Source organism: Narcine bancroftii, chromosome 4 (assembly GCF_036971445.1).
Source record: "Narcine bancroftii isolate sNarBan1 chromosome 4, sNarBan1.hap1, whole genome shotgun sequence".
Classification (NCBI taxonomy): domain Eukaryota; kingdom Metazoa; phylum Chordata; class Chondrichthyes; order Torpediniformes; family Narcinidae; genus Narcine; species Narcine bancroftii.
Window position 1 is genome coordinate 175232257 of NC_091472.1, and position 26577 is coordinate 175258833.

The window sequence follows — 26577 nt, forward strand, 5'->3', positions numbered from 1 at the left end:
GTTTGTCCTGATATAATTGTTGTACATTGAGTTAAACAACTCTTTGTAACCTTAAAAGTTGACATGAATATAGTAAATTGGATGCCTCTGTTGGGATTGGTTATCAGTGACAGTGCTTTGGGTGAACACCTCACTTGAAAGATGAAGCCTTCAGTTCTGCAACAGCGTCAGCCTATACTAAAGTCTCATGAGTGAGACAAGACAACAATTCCTGACACAGCTGTGACTGCTACCACGGACACTACTACAGAGTAGTGTTTCTGGTAGTCATTTACCTCCGAGGATAGTTATATCAAGTTCTGGCAAATGGGGGATTTATGGTGGGTTTGGGATATGCATGACACAAGACACCAACAAGCTTCATTCAGGAGGTTTATTTTAATGTTTTTGTTTTACAAGCTCACAAATTAAATGCATTAGGAAGACTAACGTCATGAATAATATCTTATTTTCACAGAAGGATTAAAAGAGCTGGTACAGGAATATTAAGAGAAACCTCCAACCTCCAGTGCAAGAGGAGGCAGAAGAATTAGACATTATTACAAGTATGCTCCCTGTTCAACCTTGCTCTTCCTATTTCATTTGTTCTAAGACATTCAAAAACTATTTGGGTTGAAAGCATTCTAACGAATACAAACACATCTGTTGTTTTTATACGCGACTGATTAATCTAGCTACAATTGATAATACTGAACATTAACCATTGCGATTTCATTTTTGGCTGCTATAATTTATCATTGGGAAGTTCATATCATTCAGATCTCTTTCAAAGAAAAAAAAATCTGCTGATTACAGGCCCTTCTTCACACACTTTCACAAAAATCTCAAATGTGTTGGTTTACCAAACAAGGGGAATGTTTCCACACTACGCACCGTCCCATAAGTGCAGGCACCTCAGCCTCCACCGTATAAATACGTTCAATAAATAGGGAAAATAAATATTAAATAAATGGGTACAGTGTTGACCTTTATCAATATATTTACAGTGCATAGTGAAAATACAATTGATCAAGAGCTAGCACAAAAATTTGGTATATTTTTTACTTAAAGGTGAAATATTTGAAATAAATACAGGAGTGCAAATTAAGGAGCTAATTTAAAATTCTCTCAATAACGTCGTCTGGGCGACTCTCACATAATGATCTGCTGGATTATCTTATTTTCACTCATTGGCATGCGACTGCCTCTGTTGTTCATTCTGATGATGCCACTTGGGTTGAGGCATGTTTGTGCTAATAACCTAAACAATTCAGGCACCTCGAATGAGCGTCTCGTGCTTCAAGTTCTGGTGGAGTCACTGCTACAAGGAATATCTAGATCCAGAATCCTTAGCATAAAACCTTACTCTGCAAGCAGGGCAACATATATTTTCTGTGTGCTACTGCAGCAGCTGGTCGCAGCTTCTGTTCTCTGTGCAATGCTGCCAACTTTGGGTCAGGAGACATCTAGTTTTCTCAGGACCCCCACCAGCAAGATTTTACCCTTAGACTTTGGAGTAGCTCCTGTGTTAAACCCAGCCTAGTTTGGAGTTGAAGTCCATGCCATTTTGTTTTCAGAATACTTATGTACACGATAAAGATGAAAAATGCCACTTTCTTCATAAAAGCTGTAGAATTTCATATCAGACTATCAGTTTTTACTGCATATTGACTAGGTTCCTTTCAGCCGATGAAATCAATGCCAATCTTATACTCTTGCCTAATCATCCTGACCCCAGCACCAAGGAACCCCTGCTCTGCCTTCCACAGGCTTTCAAAGGCCAACGCTAATATTGGAGGCACAAGAGACTGAAGATGCCGCAATCTGGACCAAACAATAAACTGTTCGGGGAACTTAGCGAGTCAAGCAAAGGGATGGTCTATGTTTTGGGTTGATACTTTGCATTAAGTCCACAGATGCTGCCTGACCTGCTAAAATTCTTTGCTCCAGCCTTGATATTCCCTTTTGATTCGCTGTGCCACCCTGTTTGAAATCTTGCCAGCGCCCTGCACTGTCGGCAGTGGTTTTGGCTTGTCAATGTAGATCGCTGAATAATTAACAAAACATCAACCAGACAATTTAAAGGTTGCACATGGATATTTCTAGTGAGGATTTTTTTTCATCTCCATGGTGAATCATTCAAGAGAAAGTCAATATTTATATTTTATCTTCTGCTAACAAGGGATAGATGAGGAATGCCATGTGCTTGGTAATGAGCCATTTCAATATTCTGCATGAGGACTGGATGCCTGGCTTCTTATCATTGATTGTATTTAAACAAGTGGTCTGGTTTCTTATCAGCATCTGTCAGTGGCTATTAAACATTATAAAACAAACGCACCAGACCAGGCTGGTGCTTCACAGGGCTTGTGTTCTAAGGGACTTGCATCAGATTCTATGATTTGCATTTAAAAGCCTCTCTTAATTAACAATGAAGGTGATTTTCTGTTTGGGTAGGGAAAGTCAACAGGATCCTGGTGTAAACAGTCTGACACATGCCCGAATGTACACTGCACTCCCTTCGCTGAGCTCATTGTTGTCTTTGGTCCAGCATGTCGATTGAATCCGGTATAAGTGAATGCACATGACATTACTGTGGGGGAGGGTGAATGTCAGCTGCGCTTGCACATAATTTGATTCATCATATCTGTGAGCTCAAGTCTAAATACCCTCTGAAAATAGCCACCGTGCACCTGCTGAGTTGCCGCAGAGCCCAGTTGGAGCTGCTACTATTCATAGAATGGAGTCTGTGCGGTGTGATGCCTGGACTCTACACAGCCCCAGAATATCCCTTTGAAACAATTAGAGTATAATTGAGAAAGCACACATTGGTTGCAAAATGGGTCTATGGTTTCTAGTTCAAAGTTGGGATGCGTTAACAAATGTAATAGTGCTTGAGGATTTCAGTTCATCTTTAGAGCAAAATATGAGCTTGGAGAAATGTTGAGTATGTTTGTCTGTTTAGTGGGCGCTGCAAATATTGACCCTGCTCCAGATTCCATGTATCAATTAAACATTGTGAGACCAAAATAACATAGAGGTCAATCTGCAAATAGTGGGCAGGAAAACAGAGGAGGGTGTGGGTATGTGTGTGTGTGCGTGTGTGTGTGGGGGGAGAGTGAGTGCGGTGGTGCGAGAGCTGCATCTCAACGCCTCAAGCTCTCGTAGCTGCCCGCGGAATCGTAACTCTTGCTCCTGCTGCTCCCTCTGGCTGAACTCCGAGTCCGGCTGCGGCTCCTGCTGTGGCTGCGACTGCGGCTCCTGCTGGAGTAACTCCGGCTCCGGCTCCGGCTCCGGCTGTGAGTCCGACTTCGGCTCCTGCTCCGGCTCCGGCTCCGGCTCCGGCTCCGGCTCCTGCTGCTGTACCAGGAGGAGTAGCTGCTTATGCTGCTGGATGATGAAGGGCTAGGCCTGTAGTATGGGATGGGACGTTTTCGAGCACTGATAAACAAACAAAATAGGAGGATGCCTTTTAAAACATGGTGATAAAATCAATATGTTGATAGCCAGCAAAGATAGGTGTCCCTTTTAACCTACACAGGAGATTAAAATGGAGTTGGTGGCAGAACAATTCAGGAGGTATTGCATTGTTCTACTGTGAAATATTCCATTTGATAATCAGTTCCATCGACTTCTACCAAATTGAGGATCTGACATACTTTGCAGTTGATGGTAAATGTGATTCTACCCCTTTTGCCTACCAGGCCCTGGAGAATCAGCAGTAATTTTAAAATTAGGTAAAATACCATTTTCCAACCTCATCCTTGACATATTTTTAAATGTAACTCTCGTTTCCTTGTCTATTTGTCTGTCTGTCAATCCTTCCTTTCAATGGTTACCTCTTCATGGGTTTAACCAGCTGAGTTAGATGAAAGTTATGTTATGTAGGACTAGATGTTAATATCCCTTATTGCACTCCTGAGACTTGCTGCCTAGACTCTGCGGGGGTAGCCAAGTGAGTGGTGGCCCCTTCTGGGTTATCAAGTGGGCACCCTCCTTCCTCAGTGTTTCACTGATAGACCCTCAACCCCTCCAGAGGGTTCAGCAGTGAATCCCGGCGTCCCGGGCTCACCCCCTAGATGCCCGGTTGGAATCCTTTCCCCTCATCCAGAGCCACTGATTACCCTTTTCAGCAGCTCTGGAGGGATCTTTGACTGCTTGTCGGTGTGTCTTTCCTCACTCCCAACTACCGGAGTAGCCTTGATGTTGATGTGGCTATAAATCCTCTGCAGCCTACTTCAACTGTTCAGACCCTTGGCTTCCAGCCACATCACTGCACAGTTTCTTGTGCTCATGGGCCTCCTCCCAGGGGACTGTAAGCTCGATGATATGAACAAGATGGAGTGAGGCCGACCATAGCACAAGGTCTGGCCTGAGGTTGGTTTCCGCAATTTGATTTGGGAAGCAGAGCCTCTGGCCTAGGTGTGCCGCCATTTTCCAATCACTTGCCCCGCCTAATCGCCCGGAGTCTGATCTTGATGTGGCAATTCCGGCTTGACCCTCACCTTCCCAGACAAATGCTGTTAAAGGCCAGTGGGATGAAGGGGGAGGTAGAGTCTTGACACTCGCCTGCCGATTTTCCAGCTCTGCTGCAAGACACTGTAGCACCTGGTTGTGACGCCAGGTGTAATGAGCCTTGAATAATGCTGGTCTTGCAGCCCACCAAAATATGTTTTAGTGTTGCTGAAGTTGGGCAGAGGGAGCATGCAGGGTCCTTTCCATACCACTGGCTGAGATTTGTGGCATTAGTGTGTGAAATCAGCCAAGATGTTACACCACATGGTAACTATAATTGATAATGTCATTAGCAATGATTTATGAGAGCAACATGGACAGTTAGGTAGGGGTTAGAAAACTGGCATACTAGACTGTGGTGGTAATTTTGACTTAAATAGAAATGAAACCCGTTTCAGTCTGCTGGTCCAATATCATCCAAATGCAATCCAACCAACAATCAATGCAAAACCTATAACCCACCACTTAAGTGTGCAGCATAATTAATACAATAAATGCCATCTTCATGGTGGCTATATACCAGTGGTTCTCAACCATTTTCTTTCCACTCACATAACATTTTAAGTATTCCCTATGCCATAGGTGCTCTGTGATTAGTAAGGGATTGTTTAAGGTGGTATGTGGGTGGAAAGAAAAAAATTGAAAACCACTGTACCTAATTGACTCGTGATGCACACAGTTTTATAACTCCAAAGGAAATGGGCCAATGACAATTTTTTTCGAGCAAAATATTTCAGTAACAATTGGGCCTAGAGCAGTGATTCTCAACCTTCCCCTGCCACTCACTTGAAGCAACCCCTTTCCAATCACACAGCACCGATGGCATAGGGATTGCTTAAGGTGGTATGTGAGGGGAAAGATAAAGGGTTGAGAACCCCTGCTGTATATTAAGTGGGAGGAGAAGAGGATACAGAGGAAAGTTGACAATGGCAAGGTTAGGAGTAAAAGTTTTCTTCACAGAAAGTAATAAGCAGGTGGAACAAGTTGCCATGAAGGACAAACAGGGTGGGGACGTGGGAGTTTCTTGTGAGCAGGCATCAGAAAAGGTCAAGAGGAACTCTCTACTAATGCTTGGTGAAAGGCAAAGCATTCCTCTTCACTCTAAATCATTAAAATCATGCGATTTAACTACAGGTTGAACTTTCACTGACCTGGTGATGCGTCGAGGTTCCAGATGACTTGGTGAATCTCGTCTGCGCTTCCTCATTGGAGAGTAGGAGCGAGATCGACGTCTCCTGGATTCCCTCTCCCGGGAGGTGTACTTCTTACCATCCCGACCTCGGTCGTGGTCCCTATCCAATTACAAATTACAACCATCACGTTGAAAACAAAAGTGAGTTGCAAGAATAACTGGACCCTTTTATTATTTAACAGTACATGCACTAAAATCTCTATCATCCACATTTAATCACCACACCCCACCCCCCCAACCCTAAATTCTCTGCTGGCATTTTCAAAGGACAAAGTATTGTTCTTTCAGCATATTTTCTGTGTATCAGTGAAGTAAACTACATGATGTTTCGTTTGGACCTGGACTGTTTTGTATTTATTCAGGTGAGTGAAATGTTGATGAGCCAGACATGTATTCTAAAAACTGAACTTCCTTATCATCTTCTACCTTCTGTAATCCATAGATGGAGTTCCTTGGGGGAGAGTGGTTCGTGTTATGGAAGTGAGTCCTCATATTAAAGTTGGTTCAAACATTTCTTTGGCCCAAAAATGCTTCACAGTTTGCTCAGTGACTGAAGGAGAAAGGAGAGTTCAATAAGACTGACTCTTCAGTGGAACCCAGTAGGTGGTGGCACCCTTGAACAGCAAACAAGACTGAGGAGAAAAGCTGTTGAAGATTATATCAATGTAAAAGTGAAATGGGATTTGAAAGGATAAAGAATAAAATAATAAAGGACAAAAGAGAATATTGAGGAAGATGAAAAAGAAAGGGGGATTTCAGCATCCAAAATCTACTGATGTTGCAGTCTAAAAATGTACAACTGAACCACTATATATGTCTGAAGTTAGCAGAAGAAATTCAAATGTTTCCTTGAAGCTAAAGGTCTGCTGGGTTGGATAGTAAGTTAGATAGGCGCCATTTGGAAAGTAACATTAAAAATGTTGTACCTGAGGCATGATGTGATAAATAGGGTGGAGACATGATAGGAACATGATTAGTCTCCACCAACAGGGTTCTCCTCACTTTATTTCTGCTGTATGTTCATTGTTAACGATAGAACATTCTGTCCTCAACCAGCATTGAGGGTAGAAGGCAAACTGGATGGAGCAGGCATTTCTCCAGCTGTGGCTATGTTCCCAAGCTAATGATTAGCACATTTTCCATGTTATTTTGTTGGCACAGTGGTCAGGGTGTGTTGCAGTAGCAACTCTCCCTATCCAGTTTTTCCCATGTCCATTCCACAGATGCAATTGTTTATAACTGATCACCAAAGGAGAGAACTTGTTTCATGAAATGGAGAACTGAAATGACTGCATAGGAATGTACACACTTCATTTGTTTCTGGAGGAGAGGGTTACATTGTAGATTGTGCAGCATTCAAAAGGAGAGAGAGCACACAGTTTAATTTCTCGGCATGCTTGTTTCAAGATGGTGTACACATAATAATGTTCCATACCCAATATTATCAATGCCATCTTACAGTCTCAAACAGAACTGCAATCTGGATGTGAATAATGGAAGTCAACAATGAGCCTGAAGATTTCCAGAATTGATTAGACTAGCACAGTAGTTCTCAACCTTTTTCCTTTCCATTCACACACCACTTTAAGTAATCTCTATGCCATTGGTGTTCTGTGATTAGTAAGGGATTGTTTAAGGTGGTATGTGAGTGGGAAGGGAAGGTCTAGACCCAATTATTACTGAAATATTTTGTTTGAGAAAAATTGTCATTAGCTCATTTCCTTTGGAGTTATGAAACCGTGCGCATAACAAATCAATTAGGGAATTGGTTTGAAAACAGTGGTTTTCAATTTTTTTCTTTCCACCCACATACCACCTTAAGCAATCCCTTACTAATTACAGAGCACCGATGGCAGAGGGAATACTTAAAGTGGTATGTGAGTGGAAAGAAAAAGGTTGAGAACCACGGGCAGGTTCAGTCTTATGTCCCTCAATCCCCAATGAAATTATTGAAAGCTAAAAGAGTTATGATAACAAAAACAAGGATGTTCTATCGAGTGCAAGGTGTCACTGAGGGGTTAATTGGAAACAACAGTGCTGGAAATGCTGTGACTTTACTACCAGTGGGATGAGGTTAATGCAATTTTATCCATTTAAATATTAATATTTATTTCTTACTAGGGATGGGAATTATATATAGATTCATAAAGCAAAATTTGACAGTTCGAATCAACTCTGGTATTTATCCTCTGCAAAATAAGTTATCCTCATTTTGTAATTTAGGCATATTAATTATTTACAATTATTTCATGCAAACTAAAATTGGACTTCTGTCTCAAGCTTCTGTCCACCACATAATACACAAAATCAGAAAAGATCTCTGTGTTTTTCCTGCCAGCCTCTTACTGTTCAGCAGAAACTAGTTGCAGTTTGCGAAGATGGGCATCTCCATCTACCTGGCTGTATTTTGAGTTTGGAGAGAACATGAGATGAAATGAGGTACATCAGGAATTTGGGATGTTTGCAGTACAGCCATAAGCAGCTGAATAATTTACTCAACACTGAAAATGTGCATAAAGCTGGGCCTCATCCTCTGCACACTCTGTACTCCCTTGTTGTGTAAAGTACGCAGAGTGAGATCAGACCCTCAATTTATTACCTCTCTGGGCTGTATCTCGAATAGCTGCGTCGTGATCGGGAACTCCTGCTTCCTGGGCTTCTCCTCCTAGATCTCGGTGAATAGCTCAGAGAACGTGAAGACGACCTGGGGGCAACATAAATTAACAGCCCATCTATCTTTATATTCGTATCCCTTTTAATGCATCTTGGGCAATAAACACACTTTAGCAACCCAGTTTTAAACGTAAGTTTCCACTTCATTTCATCCAGGAACTATCGCTGATGTCCTGTGAATATTATGGATTTGTGCAGTTCACATTATAGAGTCACTGAGTTAATCAGGACAGAAACAGGTCCTTCAACCTACTGAATCCATGCCAATGACTTACACTAATTGTACCATTCTCACCGTCATAGAAATATGCAAACAATCCCGTCAACCCACCAAGTTCACATCAAGCACCCGAGGTCGGGATTGAACCAGGGACCCTGGAGATGTGAGGCAGCGGCTCTACCAGCTATACCACTGTGCCACACACCTGTCATTGTAATGGAATTTGGTCACAAACGTGGAGCGCGTTTCACAGCTGCTGGGGAAGGGCGGTTTGGAATCTATGAATGCTTTTTAAAAAAAAATTTAGGGTAACAAGCCCTTCCAGCCCAGAAGCCTGCACTGCTTAAATGCACCTATGTGACCAATTGCCCTAACCCCACATGTTTTTGGAAAGTAGACGGAAACCAGAGCACCCAGAGGAAATCGCTGCAGACACAAGGAGAAGGCATGAGCTCTGTTCAAACAGCGCCAGATCCGAACCCATGTCACCGGTGCAGTAATAGTGTTGAGCTAACTGCTACACTAACCATGCCGTCCATTCTGAAATATTCATGACGGTACTCTTCATTATCAATGATGTAACTAAGGAACCATGCTTTCATTCATTTACGTGTTGAGTTAAAACCAGAGAGATTCAGGTGGGGATGAAGAGCAACTCAATAGGTCCCCTAACGTTCATTAAATAGAGGTATAACCATTGTGTTTAATAAGCAACATTAATATCTCCCTCCCGAAGCAGTCACATTTAAATCCCTACACACTCCCCTGATCCTAAATAGGAGGAGCCAAACTCTGCCACTCAAAGCGAGGGACTCGAGAGATGATTGAGAGCAGAGACAGCACTACTGATGGCCTCCTCTGGTGGTCAGGACCTTGCGCTCACAAGCTTGACACCAGAATCCCAAAACAGCTGTCATGGCAAGAGATTTCCAGGAGGACAATGTAAACAATTCACGGATGTTCCAAAAAATTCCTCGAAAAGTCTGACATTCACACTGTCTCAGAATAGAGAGGGTGTGTTCAGGATGGCATCAAGAGCAGCACGTGCATTTTTCCAGAGCATAATGACAAAATCAGAAGGAAAGCACCTCCTGTGGCAGAACTTGTAGATCCAACATTGATCTCGTCAGCCTCCCAGAAATGGAATGGAAACAAATAACTGCTGACCACAAAAAGGTGCCCAAGAAAGTATGAGCTGTCAACATTGTAGACCATTTATCCAGGGAAACTGGATATTTATACTTAGGACATGAAAGGAAATCTAAAATAAAAAAACAGTTCATCTCTGTAAAAGAGACAAGAAGGTTCCAGAAACGACAACTTGTTCATTAATGCGCCTCAGGGAAGGACGTTTGCTGCCCTTGCCTAGACTGGCCTCTCAGACCTACTGACATCTTAACTGCCAGCTCATATCTGGGACAATTCTAGATGGACAACCATTGCAAGCAAAATACTGGTAATATCCACAACCCCTCAGTAATAACACAGGTCTTGGGTGAGACCACATCTGGAATATTGTACGCAGTTCTGGTTGCCAGTCTATAAGGAAGGATGTGATTGAATTGGAGAGGTGAAGAAAGATTTGATGGAGGGCCTGAGTTGTAAGGAGAGGCTGAATAGGCTGGGACTTCTTTCAATGGTGCAAAGGAGGCTGATGGGTGACCTTTTGGAGGTTAATAATATAATGAGTGCATAAATAGAGTGGATGCTCACAGATTTCTTTTCCTGAAGGAAGGGGAGTCTAAACCTAGCGGAGAAAATGGACAGATTTAAAGAAACCTGAGGGGTGTTTTACATACAGATGGCAGTAGGTATATTAAACCAGATGCCAGTGGAAGTGGTCATGGTTGGCATAATTACAACATTTAAGAGACATTCAGAGAAGTACGTGGATGTAGTGTGAATTAAAGCTCTCTCGACTGGAGGGAAAACAAATGCTTTTGTTAGCTTATAACTAAGGGTAGGGTCTCACAGTCGTCTTCAGAAGGGTTCTGGGTTTAGGTGGGAAAGCAGATGGGGGCGGGGCCAGCCATCAGCACAACACCCTACCAGGGAATCCCAATTCACGGCAATGGATAGGGAAAGTTTAGAGAGCAATGTAACCAGCTTAGGAAGGCACCTTAGTCACCAGGAACATGATGGATTGAAGGACCCATTTCTGTGCTGTGTAACTCAGTAACTTGATGACAAAATAATCATTATTTTGGTGGAACACAACCATGTAACATTGATTGGATGCTGCAGGTCTTCCTTTCTTACACTTCTTATCACAGCTCCACACAGGGGAGCAAAGATTCTCTGTTTGAAGTACCAGTATTCTCTGCCTTTTAAGGAATACTGCTGATCTTTGAGAAGCCTGATGGGATATAGCACAGTTCCTCATTAAACTTGAGGAATATATTATGAGCACTCCTAAGAATTTTGTAATTAGTTTTTTTTTGATGAGGGTGGTGCACGAAGGGTTGGGTTTTACATGGACAGACTTGAGGTTGCTGACCTCAAAGCATGCTCTTTCTTTCAATGTTCCTCCTTAAATGAACTTCCTCCTGCCCCATTTCAGAATCAGGATTTATTGTAATGAACAAGTCATGAAATTCGTTGTTTTGCGGCAGCCTCATAGAACAAACGTTCATATTATCATCATCTTACACCATTGCTATTAAAAAAAAGTAAAATAATAGTCCATGAAAAGTAAGGCAGTGTCTTGGTTCATTGATTATTCAGGAATCTGATGGCAGTGGGGAAGAAGCTGTCCTTGTGCCGCTGAGTGCTCATCTTTAGGCTCCTGTACCTTTTTCCCGATGGTGGCAGCATCCAGAGGGCATGGCCTGGGTGGTGGGGGTCTTTGAGGATAGAGGCTGCTTTTTTAAGACACCGGCTCATGTAGATATCCTTAATGGAGTGAAGTCTGGTGCCTGTGATGTCACAGGCCAAGTTAACAAGCCATTGGAGTTTATTCTTGTTCTGAGAGTTGGCGCCTCCATACCAGGCAGGTGATGCAACCACCCAGAATGGTCTCCACAGTACACCTGTTGAAGTTTACGAGAATCTTAGGTAACATACCGAATCTGAAGGAATTTGAATTTCTTGACCCTCTCCACTACTGAAGCCTCGATGAGGACTGAATAGTATTCCTCTGACTTCCTCCTGAAGTCCACAATCATCTCTTTGGTTATGCTGATGTTGAGTGCAAGGTTGTTGTCATTACACCATTTAATGAGCTGATTTATCTCCCTCCTGTACACTTCCTCAATGCCATTTGTGATTCTGCCGACAACTGTGGTGTCATCGAAAAACTTGTAAATGGATTTAGAATTGTGCCTGGCCACACAGTCACAGCCTTGGGGTGCACCTGCATTGATAATCAGTGAGGAGGAGACGTTGTTTCCAATTCGTACTAACTGTGGTCTTCCGATGAGAAAGTCAAGGATCTAGTTGCAGAGGGGAGTATAGAGGCCTAGAGTTTGTAGCTTCTTGACCAGTACTGAGGGAATAATGGTATTGAGGGCCGAACTGTAGAGAAAAGCAGCCTAAGAATGAATTCCTGTTTTCAAGGTGATCCAGAGCTGAATGGCAAGCCAGCGATATTGTATCTTCTGTGGAGCGATTGTGACAGTGGGTCCAGATCTTTGCTTAGATATGTGCTAATTCTGACCATGACCAGCCTCTCAAAACATTTCATCACAGTAGAAGTTAGTGCTACTGGTCGATAGTCATTGAGGCAGCTCTCGCTGCTCTTATTAGGTGCCCTTTTGAAGCAGGTGGGAACCTCTAACTGCTGCCTTGAGAGGTTGAAAATGACCATGAACAGTTTGGCCAGTTGGTTGGTGCCGATTTTCAGTACCCTGCCAGGTATGCCATCAAGGCCTGACACCTTGAGAGGGTTCACCCTCTTGAATGATGTTCTGATGTCGCCTTCAGAGACTGATATCACAGGGTCCTCAGCCTTTTCAGGGATTCTAGTAGGCACTATTTGGTTCTTCTCAAAGTGAACATAGAAGGTGTTCAGCTCATCGAGCAGTGAAGCATCACAGCCTCCTACAGTGCTTGCTTTGTAGGCTGTAATGGCCTGCACTCCCTCTCATAGCTGGTGTGTATCTGTCTCTAGCTTCCTCCAGAATTGCCACTTGGTTTAGAGATGGCCTTCTGCAGGTTGTACCTGGACTTCTTGTAAAGATCCCGAGCCCTGGCTTTAAACACCCATATCCATTCCCTCAGTGGGTTGCGTATTCTCTGATTCATCCAGAGCTTTTGGTTTAGGTGAGGCCTCAGCCCCAGGGGCACACCAGTTGTCAAAGCTGTCATTGAGTTGGAATGCTTGTGAATGATGCAGATATTCACACAGTTTGCTCCATCAGAAGGCAGTAATATTATGACTGAGTACAATTAAAATTGTTCAGAAAGAATAAAACATTTGAAGAGTTTAAAATCCTCATAACCATTTAATATGTTTAATCGACTCGAACTAATCAAGTGAAGAAACTGACTTGGGTCTGCTTCGAAGTTGGTTTCCGTGTGGTTCCTATAATTGAACCATTCAGGTAAACTGCTGGGAAAGCTGATGAAGCACACTGGAGGTCACTGATGCAGTACAGGTAGCACTGGACTCTCACATAACCGAAATGGAAGGTTGCTTCAGGCTCCAATGCCAGTTGTAAGCTTTCACATACTCAGGTACTTCCAGCCTTTGGCACTGAGTGAAAGAGCTGCCTTAAAAACAGAAGATCTGCCCCAAGTTATCAACGAATTCTAGAGTCATGCAGCACAGGCCCATTGAGTCTATGCAGACTATGAATCACCCATTTACACCAATCCAATTTTATCCTCCCCCATTCCCATCAACTTCTTCAACGTTCTCCCGCTAACTATCACACGATGGGCAGTTTACAGGGGCTGATATGCCCAACATCCCTCAATCTTTAGGATGTGGGAACAAACTGGAGCCTTCAAGGGAAACTCAAATACCTCACAGTGCACATGCAAACTCCACACAAGCAGCACGTTTGAAGCAGTTTTCCTTCAGGTTCGAAGTTGAGGCATAAACATTGGGCAGAATTCCCCTGTTCTTCGTACAATGCAATAGCCATCTAAAAAGAGCAGCTAAAGGATCCAAATTCATGTCTCCTCCTGTATATCTCTCCCTTGAAATGTCAACTCAGTTTATGTGTTCCACTCACTGGGATGTGACATAAATCTATAATCTTCTGACGTTACAGGTGAAAGTGCGACCAACTATAATTGAATGGTGATTGAACTTGGAATTCTCCTGCTTTTTAAGACCAAGTTCTACAATTTCATCGGTTGAGGGTGGTGGGGGGGGTGGGGGAATATTCTCATGTGCCCCTTCACTCTCTCTCAGTGCCTTCTTGAATGTGATGTACCTTTTCCCGGAAGAATGCGATCTGCTTCTTGAATATTTTGCAGTTGACTCAGGAGAGCGGGAGCGGGAAGAACAGCTGTAACTACGAGACCTCCTGCCTCGGCCTCTCGTGCTGCGAGAGTCACTTCTTGAACGATGACTCCTAGTAGGTGACGATGAAGGACTTGTCTTTCTCTCAGAGGAGGTTGGGCAATCATGTGGTGGAGAGATTTTCCTGAAATTAATTAGAAAGAAGCCCATGTAAATTTGGCTGAACAAAGTACCAAGCTATTTCTTGGGTTCTATTAACAACTAAAAATAATCATAGAACATAAAAATATGAAAATGTATAGAAGGCAAAAAAGCAGTCCAACTTATCAAGACTTTTTCTATGGACCAGAACTCAAACCAACTATTTTATCTCATGAGAAATTTACATCAAGCACAACACTAGTTTAGATGTGACTACATCTAGCCACCAACAAGAAGAGGTCAGTTTTGTCAAGGATGAATTAACTCTCTCATCCCTGTCAAAGGTAAATTATGATGGAAAGACTTCTTCTTACTGTTATTGACTTTATAACTGAACAATAATGAATGTCCTTGATGTTAAATTAGCAATTAGTTGATGTGACCCCCAGTAGCCTTAGTTGAATTGTTCTTCTGATCATTGCTCTGTGACGAGCCCAGAGGACCCCTAAACCTAGCAGCAATAGATATTCACCAAGACAAATGGTGACTTAAACAAAAGTTGCTTTTAATTATCTTTAAACATGAAAACTGAATCAAACTTTAACTTATCACTATTAACTTAACATAACTTAACCCCCTTCTAATTCTAAGTGCACGTGTATGCAATATGTGTAAGTTCAGAAAAGTTCTTTGTTTCACAGTCCAATCACACTTCTCATTCCTCCAAGTTCACTGGTTGCAGGTAATTTTTATACTGTGCACAGAATTTAATATGTATTAAGTTCACCATACTTTGGTGCTCGAATGGTTAATAGTTACCGCTCAGGAAGGTTCTTGTCAGTTTTCAGAGACAGATTTGTTGTTCAAGGACATCCAGAACTCCACTCCAGTGTCTTTCTGATGAAACATTCCCCTTCAGGAATCTCCAGATGATAACCTCTTTCTTTCAGGTCACCACAGAGTTCCTTTTTGTTTCCCTTATTCCAAGTGAAACATTAGATAGCCAGTCCTCTCCTCTTGCATGAACCACAAGGACTGTGACTAGGCCATCTTCCAAACTGGGCTTCTTGCCAGCTTGACCTGTTGAACACTATACAAGTGACCTCTGTGTGTGTGTGTCTCTCTTTCTCACACACACACACACACACACACACACACACACACACACACACACACACACACACACACACACACACACACACTGAGACTGAGAAAGCCTGTTTGACTCTGTGCTTGCAAAACCACATGACTCTCTTACAACAGCAAGTCTCCTGCAGACCATAGCAGCTCCAGTCTGCTCTTTCATCTGTTGCCTTGATAAACAATAATCCATTAGTGACATCTCTTGAACACTCTTCAAAGCTCTTGCAAAAAGGTGTGAGAAGCCACTATGTCTCCAGTATTTCAAATAAGCTCTGTTTTAAAGTGTTTGCATGTGACCTACTCTAACAAACCTTTCCCAATTTATCTCCCAAAAACATTTCTATATACTCTGTCACAGCTAAAGCACTTGACTTTGTAATGTCACATCCAGCATGAAATAATATGTATGTGGTTTTGGAGACCAATTATCTTGGCCACAGAACATGACTCCAGGAGTACTTCAGGGCTCAATTATCTTCTGTTGCTTCATCAATGACCTTTCTTCCATCATGGGATGTTGGGGGATGTTTTATGATTGTGCAGTGTTCCATTCCATATGCAACTCCTCAGCCAGAGAAGAAAGTCATGCCTCCAAGGAATAAGCCCATGGCAACAGACTGATAAGTGGCAAGTAACACCCTTGCTACACAAGTGCCAGTTGTTTGCCCATCTGCTACAGGACAGCAAGTTTAAGCCTTTTCTCCTCACATTCAATAATATAGAAATATCAAATACCACATCACCAACATCTTGGGAATCACCACAGACAAGAGTGCACCAGGTTCTGGGTACCCTTATGCAAATTTCAGATAATTTTTCAACTATCTACAAATGCAGGTCAGGAAGGTAATGACATGCTCATGACATCCACTTGCCTGGATGTTTGCAGGTCCAACTACATTCAAGAAACTCATCGCCATCCAGAACAATTCATTCAGTTTGATTGGCACCCAACCCTTTTCTACCTCAGCATCCACTCCTTCCACCAATGGCACACAATGACCATCTGCACAACATAAGGCAGGAAACTCAGCAACGCTTCTTTGACAGAAGATCCAAAAATCTGTAACTTTACTACTGACGATAGCTATTTTGGGTACATGGAAACATCACCTCATCCAAGTCATAAACCATCCTGACTTGAAATTGCAAACATGTGATTGGTTCTTCATAGAAAATTTGTCAAAATCCAGGAACTCCCTTCTCAATAATATCATGCAGTTCACTGGTTCAAAAATACACCACTATTTAACTACAAACACCAGGATAAGACTTCTGAGTTTGCCATCCAGAATAGGGTAGAGTTAATGTAGGAACAGCATCATATTTTCCTCTGATGGTGGGGGGGGGGGGGGGGGGGGGGGAGGGGGGATGGTGGTGGTGCAAGGAAGGTATTTAGACAGTCTACTGCCATTAGTCAAGAAGGAGGTAGGGTTTCAGATTGCATAATTCATGCACTACCTGGTTTTGAGTGACTTTGAAGTTTCTTTATACCAGCTTTTTTTCTTTCAGACCTTCTCTAAGAGTGGACGGACCTACCTCCTGGTCCCTTGATCCAGCTGGTAAGCCGGAGATGCAATTGGGGGTGAGGCAACGACTTTGCATGGGGAGGAGCAGCTCGTCACAGAGTTCCCTGAATCTGAGCTAGGTTCCGCTTCACCAAGCTTTAGTTTGTCTGGAGAAAGCATCTGGCTGTCTAACTCTGCACGATGGTTGAGGGTCTGCCCTTTCTCTTCCTCAGTTTGCGATCTAGATGAGGGAACTTTGGTTGATGGGGGTGAAGCTGTATCGTTGCCCGAATCATAATCTTGATAGGCTCCATTCTGGCTGGGTCCATTATCGGGCTTGCTGTGTTCTTCTTTCACAAGCTTGTGGCCAGAAGACCCTGACTTGTATATCTGCAAACAGAAACATTGTGCTGTTACATGGCACAGTGTTGCTGGGACAGTCTTCTACCTGTATGATGTACTCTCTACTGTTAAAGGCACCTAACCCCCAAACACAAAAGAAAATCTTTCCAACATGAAAACTTGTAGAATTAGATATCATGCATATTTTTTTTCTTTTTTGTTTTTTAAAAAAAGCATGCGAACAATGTGATATTAAAAGAAGAATGGTGGGAGAGAGAAAAAAAGAAATAAGCATTTTTTTTAAACAAAAATAAAGGAAACACAAGAAGTGATAAGTAAAGGAAGTAAAATTAAAATGTGCGTACAGGACTACATACTGCATTAAAAGGAGAAAACCAAGAGGCCCCAGTAAGCGTGGCATTAAAAAGGACAATGAACAAACATCACAAAATGAGTTGATGTATAAAATAAAGTCGCAAAACAAATAGATCATCACTTTTAACTAAAAAAGCCCCTCTGAAAGGTACAGCTTTGTTGTGTTTCCTGCAGAAGAAATCTATTCTCTCCAGCGACCTATAATAAATCCCTAGTCTGCGGGTAGCATCGACTTACCAATCAAGAATTCCTCCTTAAGTAGGTAAGGTGTAAGAAAAAGGGAAGAGCGGGCAACATAAGTGCATCATTATAGTCTCAAATGACAAGAAAAAAGACACAAAACCCTGTCCAAATCCCTCCTTTCTTTTCACTATTGACTCTTTTTTGTCGCTTTAAATCTATTTCAGTTGTTTCGGGAGTATTAGCTCTTTTAATAAAATCTAAATTAGGTTTGTCAGCCATATTTCACATTTTTAAAATCATCTTGCTGGTAAAACTTTAACAATCGCTTGCAGAATTTTCAAGCAACGGATTTCAAAGAAACTCATTTGCTCTGGGAATGGTTCAGTGGCCTCCACACTCCCTCACCTCCACACTCCCTCACCTCCACACTCCCTCACCTTCACACTCCCTCACCTCCACACTCCCTCACCTCCACACTCCCTCACCTCCACACTCCCTCACCTCCACACTCCCTCACCACACTCCCTCACCTCCACACCCCCTCACCTCCACACCCCCTCACCTCCACACCCCCTCACCTCCACACCCCCTCACCTCCACACCCCCTCACCTCCACACTCCCTCACCTCCACACTCCCTCACCACACTCCCTCACCTCCACACTCCCTCACCTCCACACCCCCTCACCTCCACACCCCCTCACCTCCACACCCCCTCACCTCCACACCCCCTCACCTCCACACCCCCTCACCTCCACATTCCCTCAACATGGTTTTAAGGTTTTGATTTAACAAAGTCATTTGTTGGTTACATTTCAAATGAGCTCATAGAAATAGGAACAGGTTGACTGAGTAACTCAGTTAACATTGATGGGGGGGGATTTTTGTATGATTTAATTTTAGACAAAACCAGAAGTTAACAATCCACTCCCTTAGTGTCAGAAGCCAAGATGTTGCCAGATTCATTTCTATCCTTACAAATTTAAGATTTGCATGAACTCACACTCAATGAATCAAGAGGGGTTTTAAAACTCAGTGGTTAATAGATGTTGCATAAAGGCTGCTTTAGGAGCTGTAGTTATGTAGCTATGGCACTGTTACTGGTTTGTGCTAATGACAGCAGTGTATATATGCAACCCATGATTCCTTGCAACTCAACATGGTTGCAGGATACTAACCCGAGTGTTGCAAACCGAACATTATATAATTCACTTTGTTAGGTTAACAAAGTCGAAGGTCAATGCAAGTGCGGAGACTTGCAAGATGTGACTGAACTAGTCTCTAACAGTATCGGTACACACTCTTGAAAATTTTTCCTTCAATAATCATTTCACTGGAGATGTAATTCTACTTCTGTGGAAACCAGCTTGCTATCAGGTGCAACTTAAAACTCTGGAAGGACAAATTTAGTATTTTTGTGAGAAGGTTAAATGAGAAACACAAGTTAGAACTTTCTATTAATATATGTAATTTAATTTAAACCGTGAGTTCAGAATGTTTAGACGAAAGGATGTTGAAAGATAAAATTCAATAATCACAACTAACCTTGTTTTGGGGTGAGGGAGGAATGATAGTTGAGGCCCTGTAATCCTGAACAACAGTCAGATAACAAGAGACACGTGCAGTGAAGAATGTGATTAAGAGAATGATGTTGAAATTAATTAAGAAGTCACTGAAGTTATATGTAGCAGTTAACAGGAATTTAAAAGCAGTAATGGTTCACAGTTTGGAAGTATTTGATGAAGTAACTCAGTCAACAGGGCTGACATTTGTAATTGATTTATACTTTCAAAGGAATTTTGAAAAAGATTCTCATTATTAGGCACTTCTGTGTTGTGTTAAGGTGTCATTATGGACAAGTAACTGAGAAGTTCAAATAGGTATATTATGGTATATTAGGCAGTACAAATATGAATTTAATAAATAACTGGATAGAAGAGAGTCCATCAGGCTGTTGGATTGTTAACAGAACAAGAGTTTGGTGAACACCTTGAAAGGAATAAATACCTGCTGGTGGGGCTTGCATATGTGTGGTGCCAATCAGGCATGAAATTAATTAAATGACTCCCAATAATTCAATGATTACATGAAGATGCCAGAAAACATTCTGACAACAGGCAGGATGAAATGAAGAAATCTCCACTGGCATAGGTGGAAAAGGGAAAAATCTGGTTCTGACTCGATTGATTGAAACATATGTATAAAGGTAATCAAGCACTTTAGAAATGAGTTAACATTATCGTCACTGATAAAGTTAAATTTGAAGCATTTAATTTTTTTTTAAGTCCTTTTGCAAAATCAGGAAAAGGAAACCGATTAACAATTCCAGGACATAAGGATTTAGATTGTGAATAGAAGTTCATGGAAGTTAATTTATTTTAATTTAGGTTAAAAAGAGAGTTGGTGATGTCAGCTCAGCATTAATAAGATTGACAGGAATATTTCTTTGGCAAGCATCAGGTACCTTGCAATGAAGTAACCATATAACCATATGGTTAGCATCCAATAATGAAGTAAGATGTGTACATTTAGTTATTTGAATTTGAAGGTTATGTTGATGTAACGGGGAATTAAAATAGTTTTGGGAGGGGTTAAACTGACCGTCAGCAGAAGAATCAGGGTTTGAATCAATATTTAAAAAATTAAAATTAAATTCAAGGCTCAGATCATTTGATGAAATATCCAGAATAAACATTCGAAAGGTAAGGACAAATATTTGTCTATTTTTGTCAAAAATGTTGATGGAAGGTATTTACCATCATGAAAGGCTGGGCCCCAGATGAAAAGAACAGACAGTTTCCAGTAATGGAGAAGACGAGAATGAGGGGCCATGGACACAGGGTTAAAAGAAAGAGATTCAGATCAGATAAACCAGTCTACACAGATTTAATGAGGATGAGGGCTTTTGTTAGTTGCTAAGATTTCATTAGCGTTCAAGGTTGGATTTGATGTACGGATGGAAGAGATGCGTGTAAAAGAGAATAGAATGGGTAAACTTGGTCAGGACTGTTTACTTTTGTGGATAGAGAAGACCGCTGAGCCAAGTGGTCATTTGGCAGGTTTTGACTTCCTTATACTTCTGTGTATATTTAGTTTGATTGTGAAAGATATCAAGGGATGTATAAAGAAGTTGTTAATTTGGAAAATATACATTTCTCATGGTGGATGAAATGGAAGAGCAAATTGATCAGCTGCACCATGTAGTCCAGGTACTGAGCACCTCTTCCCTCTGATTCAATCAAATTAGCAATTTGAGTCTACACATCCCAGATTTCCTCCTATTTTTACCATTTTCTCGAGAGCACAAGAAGCACTAGGCTTGTTAACTGATCATTTCTGTTTCAAATATCAATCTAGTCTTTAATTGGGGCTTTTCATCATCTGGAGTAGGGTGACTATGCGGCAGAGTAGGGGTGGGATGGACCACCTATGGTGAAAATGCTCTTGTTTAATATCAAGTAGAGTATTAATTATTTAATGTAAACTAGATAAAAAGCTAATAGATGAGAGTTCCTGTAACTTTTGCGAAGGATCTGCTTTAAAAAAGATTTTTATTGGGTCATACTATTTAAATCAAATAAATATTAATAAACTACAACTCCTAAAAGTGTTTGTGCTATGGATGTGTAAATAAAAAGCAAACCTGGCTGACATAGAATATGATATGGCATTGGGTTCTAAAATAAAACATTTTGTTTAAAATAGGCAGGGATTCATATTATAATTTACAGCAGCCAATCTCTCGCACATATTCATATTGCAATGTAATTCTTTTGCTTTAAAACAACATTTTTAAAAATTACATTGTTTAATTCCTGTTTAAGTGACAATACCCACCTTTCCCTTATTCATTTCGAGTGCAGTATTAGAAAGAAAATGTAAACAAAATTTCTAGATTGGAGTGCAACATGAGGAAAGCACAACGATTGTTTACGTACTGTTCGCTACATTTTATATTGTTTACATACTGTTCGCTACATTTTATATTGCATGTTGTTTAAGCACAAATGACTTTTAGTTTATGGTTGCTACATTTTCTTAATACCAATACCGAACTCTGTATACTGTTCGACAGAGGCACCCATTCATTGCCTGAGAACCATATCAAGAAATGTGGCTTGGAATGGGGAACAAAGCAAAGCTGTTTTAATAGAGGAGTGAGTGAATGGCAGATTAGTCCATGAGAACTATTCCTGTGCTTTTTTATAACATGCACAATCTTTACTGATATGCCATTTACACTGCTTCTGATCATTTTTATCTGTGGAAGCATGAACTCGTAAATATTTGACCTACCTTGTGTTGTGATTAGCAATCTCCCACCCCTGCCCTTTATCTGAGCAGCTGCTCTCTGCGCTTAAGTGGCAGCTTGTCATTTTAACACAGTGACCTTCCAGTTGCTTACCTGTGCTTACTCAAGCATCTTTCTTATCAAGACCATTGCACAGGAAATCGGCTTAAAGATTTTTTTCCCTTCATTTGGGAATTCCTTGGGCCAATTATAGTAACTGCTGTTTCTCAAGATAAGACTCGGTCAACACCAGACTAGCTCAATGCAGACCAAAAGCAGATTGAAATGTCTGGTTTGCATGACACCATATGTACCCAATGGAGAGCCATACATTAGCCACCTTCTTTGGCTGTGTTCAGCTGCAGTGCACAATGAACCATTATGTAGAGGTTTGATCAATTGCACTCATGCAACTGTTGGCCTGCAGTTCATTAGGATGGGAGGCCTTTTGCTTCATCTGACGTTTCTTCTCTCCTGAACATGGGTAACTGTAGCATAATTTACTGTATCACTTAAAACATGAACCACAGGGTTGAGCTCTGTAGATACAGAGGATTTGAACCTACATTTGAACCTACTGTTATGATTCTATTCAAAATACTCATCAACATTAATAACACTTGAAGACCTACTCTTCAGAATCAGGATTCCTTGTCATGAAATTCGGTGTTTTGTGGCAGCATCACAGAGCAAGTGTACATATTATAGCCGTCTTACGACATTACTATAAAAAAAATGAAAATAATAGTGCACAAAGAGTAAGGCAGTGTCTTCGGTTCATTGATTATTCAGGAATCTGATGGCAGCGGGAAAGAAGCTGATCTTGTGCAAATGAGTGCCCATCTTTAGGCTCCTGTCCCTTTTCCCCGACGGTAGCAGAGTGAAGAGGGCATGGCCTGGGTGATGGGGGGGTCTTTGAGGATAGAGGCTGCTTTTTTTAAGACACCGCCTCATGTCGATGCCCTCAATGGTGCCTGTGATGTCGCAGGCCGAGTGAACAGCCCTCTGGAACTTATTCTTGTCCTGAGAGTTGGCGCCTCCGTACCAGGCAGTGGTGCAACCAGCCAGAATGCTCTCCGTGGTACACCTGTAGAGGTTTATGAGAGTCTTTGGTGACATACTAAACCTCCTCAAATGGCTCACAAAGTACAGCCGCTGGCGAGCCTTTGTGATTGCATCAACATGAGGCTCCAGGACAGATCCTCGGACACCCAGGAATTTGAAGATCTTGACCCTCTCCACTACTGAGGCCTCAATGAGGACTGGGTCGTGTGCCCAGTCCACAATCATCTCCTTGGTTTTGCTAACGTTGAGCACAAGGTTGTTGTCGTTACACTATTTGCAAGCTGATCTATCTCCTCTTTATATTCCTTTATATTTTTCTTTATATTCTCTTTATATTCCCTTAATTAAAAGTCCACATAAGAACATAGAAACAGGAGCAGGAAGAGGCCATCTCGCCCATTGATCCTGTTCCGCCATTCAATAACATCATGGCTCATTTGGCTATAGACTCAGCTCCACTTACCTACCTTTTCCCCATAACCCTAATTCCCCAACTACACAAAAATATTTAACTGTGTGTTAAATAAATTTAAGGAGGCAGTCTCTACTGTTTCCTTGGGCAGAGAATTCCACGGATTCCCTACTCTTTGGGAGAAGCCATTCCTCCTCATCACTATCCTAAATATAGCCCCCAAATCTTGAGGCTCTTGCTAGTTCTAGTCTCAAATACCAATTGAAACAACTTTCCTGTTCTATCTTATCCACCCCTTGAACTCTTCTGTATGTTTCTATGAGATCCCCTGTCATTCCTCTGAATTCCAATGAGTACAATCCCAGGCAACACAATCTCTCCTCATAGTCTTTAAACCCAACATCTCCAGAATCAACCTGGTGAATCTTCTCCGTGCTGACTCCAAAGCCAGTCCACCTTTTCTCAAGGAAGGAGACCAGAACTGCACACAGTACTGCAGGTGTGGCTTTAGCAGTACCCTGCAGCAGAACCTCCCCACTTTTAAATTCAATTTCTCTAGCAATGCCTTCTTGTTCACCTGCAAACTAACTTTTTGTGATTCATGCCCTCCCAAGTCCCTCTACACCAGGGGTGTCAAACTCAAATTCACAGAGGGCCAAAATTAAAAAACTTGGACTAAGTTGTGGGCCAAAGTAAATATTTATTGAAAATTTTCAACAACATCTGCATGTTTTCTCTTCTTTGAAGATATATAATGTTAAACTTTTTCTTATTAAAATAAATGTTTAATAATAGTTTTGGTTAAACTCTTTCCAGAAGAAGCATTAACAAATGAGAAATAAAATATTCAATAAATAATATTTCTCTATAGCCTTTAAGCTCCTTTTAAATGTATTTTTTTTTAACAAGCCAACAAGTCAAAAAAATAACAACTTGCTTCAATGAAAATCCAATCTTTCAACTATGAACAGTCCAAAGTTAACCAAAGAAAATATGAATCCAAGCTTAGCTAGCTACACAGTGATTTACTCTGATGCACCTGGGTCTAAACCAGATACTTGGCATCTCTTCTTAGATGCAAGTTCATCAAACTGTGGGGTCAGAGTTTGCCTCCCACCTGTCTTGAAAGGTCCTGTTTTCTGTCTTTCGTTTGGCCATTTTTGGTAAGGGGTTTATTACATGTGAGTTAGGCGACAGGTCGCAGATGCTAATAAAAGTAAAGAGAGGAGGTGGGGGTGATTAGCGGGCTGACGGGCCGGCGCCAACGCATTTGCAAAGCATTCTGGGATTTGTAGTATGCGCTATACTGGTGCGGCGGCCAGCAGGCCAGCTCTAATACATATTTGATATAATCTTGAGGGCCAAATATAATTATATCACGGGCCAAATTTGGCCCGCGGGCCTGAGTTTGACATGTGTGCTCTACACAATAGCATGCTGCAACCTTTCACCATTTCACTTGTACTCTGATCTACTACTTTTTCTTCTTAAGTGGATGACTTCACATTTACAACATATTGTCCTCCATCTGCCAGACCAGTGCCCACTCACTTAACCTATCTAACATTCTCCAGATGCTCAGTATCCTTGGCATAAGTTGCCTCAATAACAAACTTGGATACATTACATTCTTCCCAGTTATTAATGTATGTAGGTGAACAGTTGTGGGCCTAGTACAGACCCCTGTGGCACTCCACTCCTACCTTTCCACTCAAGTGTGTAAATGACAGAATCCTCTCATGTCACACTATATATCGCCCTGTAGCATGCTAACGTGTACACACTGAAATCACTTGATTTACTGCTTGTTTGTAACTTTGCTTTAAATTACATGGTTGACGTCAATGTTTTTTTGGCTTCCAACCTATTTAAGTGAAGTGCACCATCTAATGTCTGATATAAGAACTCTCCTCCACTCTTCTTGCTCCCTCCCCTCCCAAGCCCCTTCCTCCTAATGTCATTGGTGAGTTGAAGTGACAGGCAGTCCATGGACTTGGAGCTGCCACTAACCAAATGTTTACAATGCCTCCATACCCACTTCTTTGAATGGAGATTACAGATCTTTGACAGAGCAAAGCAAACTGCTGTTCCTTTAAGAACTTAATTCCTAGCCTAGTGTGTATCTGCCATTTAAAAAAAACTTGAGTGACCAGGATAAAAGGGAAGACTATTTGGGTAGATTATTTTAATAATATACTGGATATTAAAAAAGAAAAGGCACATACTGTCAAACTAAATATATGCATAGCTTAATTCAATATATCCTAGTTTATTAATGTATTCACTTTTTGGGGACGTGGACATTACTGACAAAACCTGTATTTATTCCCCATCCCTAACTGCTTTTGAACTGATTGCTTGTAAGATTATTTCAAAGGGCATTTAAGAGTCCATACTAATAGGTGTTCACCAGCTACTTTTGAATCATGAATCTTGGCGGGGATCACGGACTAGTCGTTTTCCTTTGTCACCATAATCTATTATGTCACTCAAAATCATTACTTTTTTCCAATACCTTGACTGAAGCATGTTTTACTTTGAAATAACAGCTCATTAGCTGTTGCACTCATTACTGAATCTCTGTGATGAACGAGTAATGTGTCAGGATATATTTAAAAAGAACATGGTTATCCAAGTTTGAGGATGCCACAGAAAGTATAAAAGGATGCTGACCACATTTCTAATGCTGTCCATTCCCCGTAACATGAGAGTACTTGCTTGAGGAAGCAACAAGTGTGATATTGTAAGGTCATTCTTCCCAGCTGTCCTGCTCAGTAACCCAGGCGCCATTGTGACATCCTTGGAATTCTCAAACCCAATCTGGAGATTACTCACACTGGCATTTAAGTGAAAGACAGAGATGAATTGTTTACCCTTCAGAGGAGGGAGAGGCAATATCACTGCCCTAGTTCGGGTGATTAGAAAATTATACTTGATATTATTGGCCAGAAAATAAGCAGAGCATTATGTAACAACAGAGCCCCAAATAACAACTGTTGAGAGCACACAACAACGGTTGGAAACATTCATTAAGATAGCTCGCTGGAAGAATTTCTCTAAACATTCTGACCCACACTGTCTGGACTTCCCAGACCATATAAAATGTTGCCCGTCCAAGGCCACAGGCAG

At 41.6% G+C, this 26577-nt stretch overlaps 1 protein-coding gene across 1 annotated transcript; it reads right to left on the minus strand.

Moving 5' to 3' along the window:
- Nucleotides 1-372: 372 nt before the first annotated feature.
- srrm4 (serine/arginine repetitive matrix 4) lies at nucleotides 373-26206 on the minus strand. Its single transcript, XM_069933114.1, has 6 exons — nucleotides 26122-26206; nucleotides 16813-17171; nucleotides 13961-14173; nucleotides 8286-8390; nucleotides 5646-5786; nucleotides 373-3420 (listed from the first exon to the last, which is right to left on the minus strand). Exons 1-6 carry the CDS (start codon nucleotides 26152-26154, stop codon nucleotides 3126-3128), a joined length of 1146 nt encoding a protein of 381 aa, XP_069789215.1. The 5' UTR covers nucleotides 26155-26206; the 3' UTR covers nucleotides 373-3125.
- Between the last annotated feature and the right edge of the window lie 371 nt (nucleotides 26207-26577).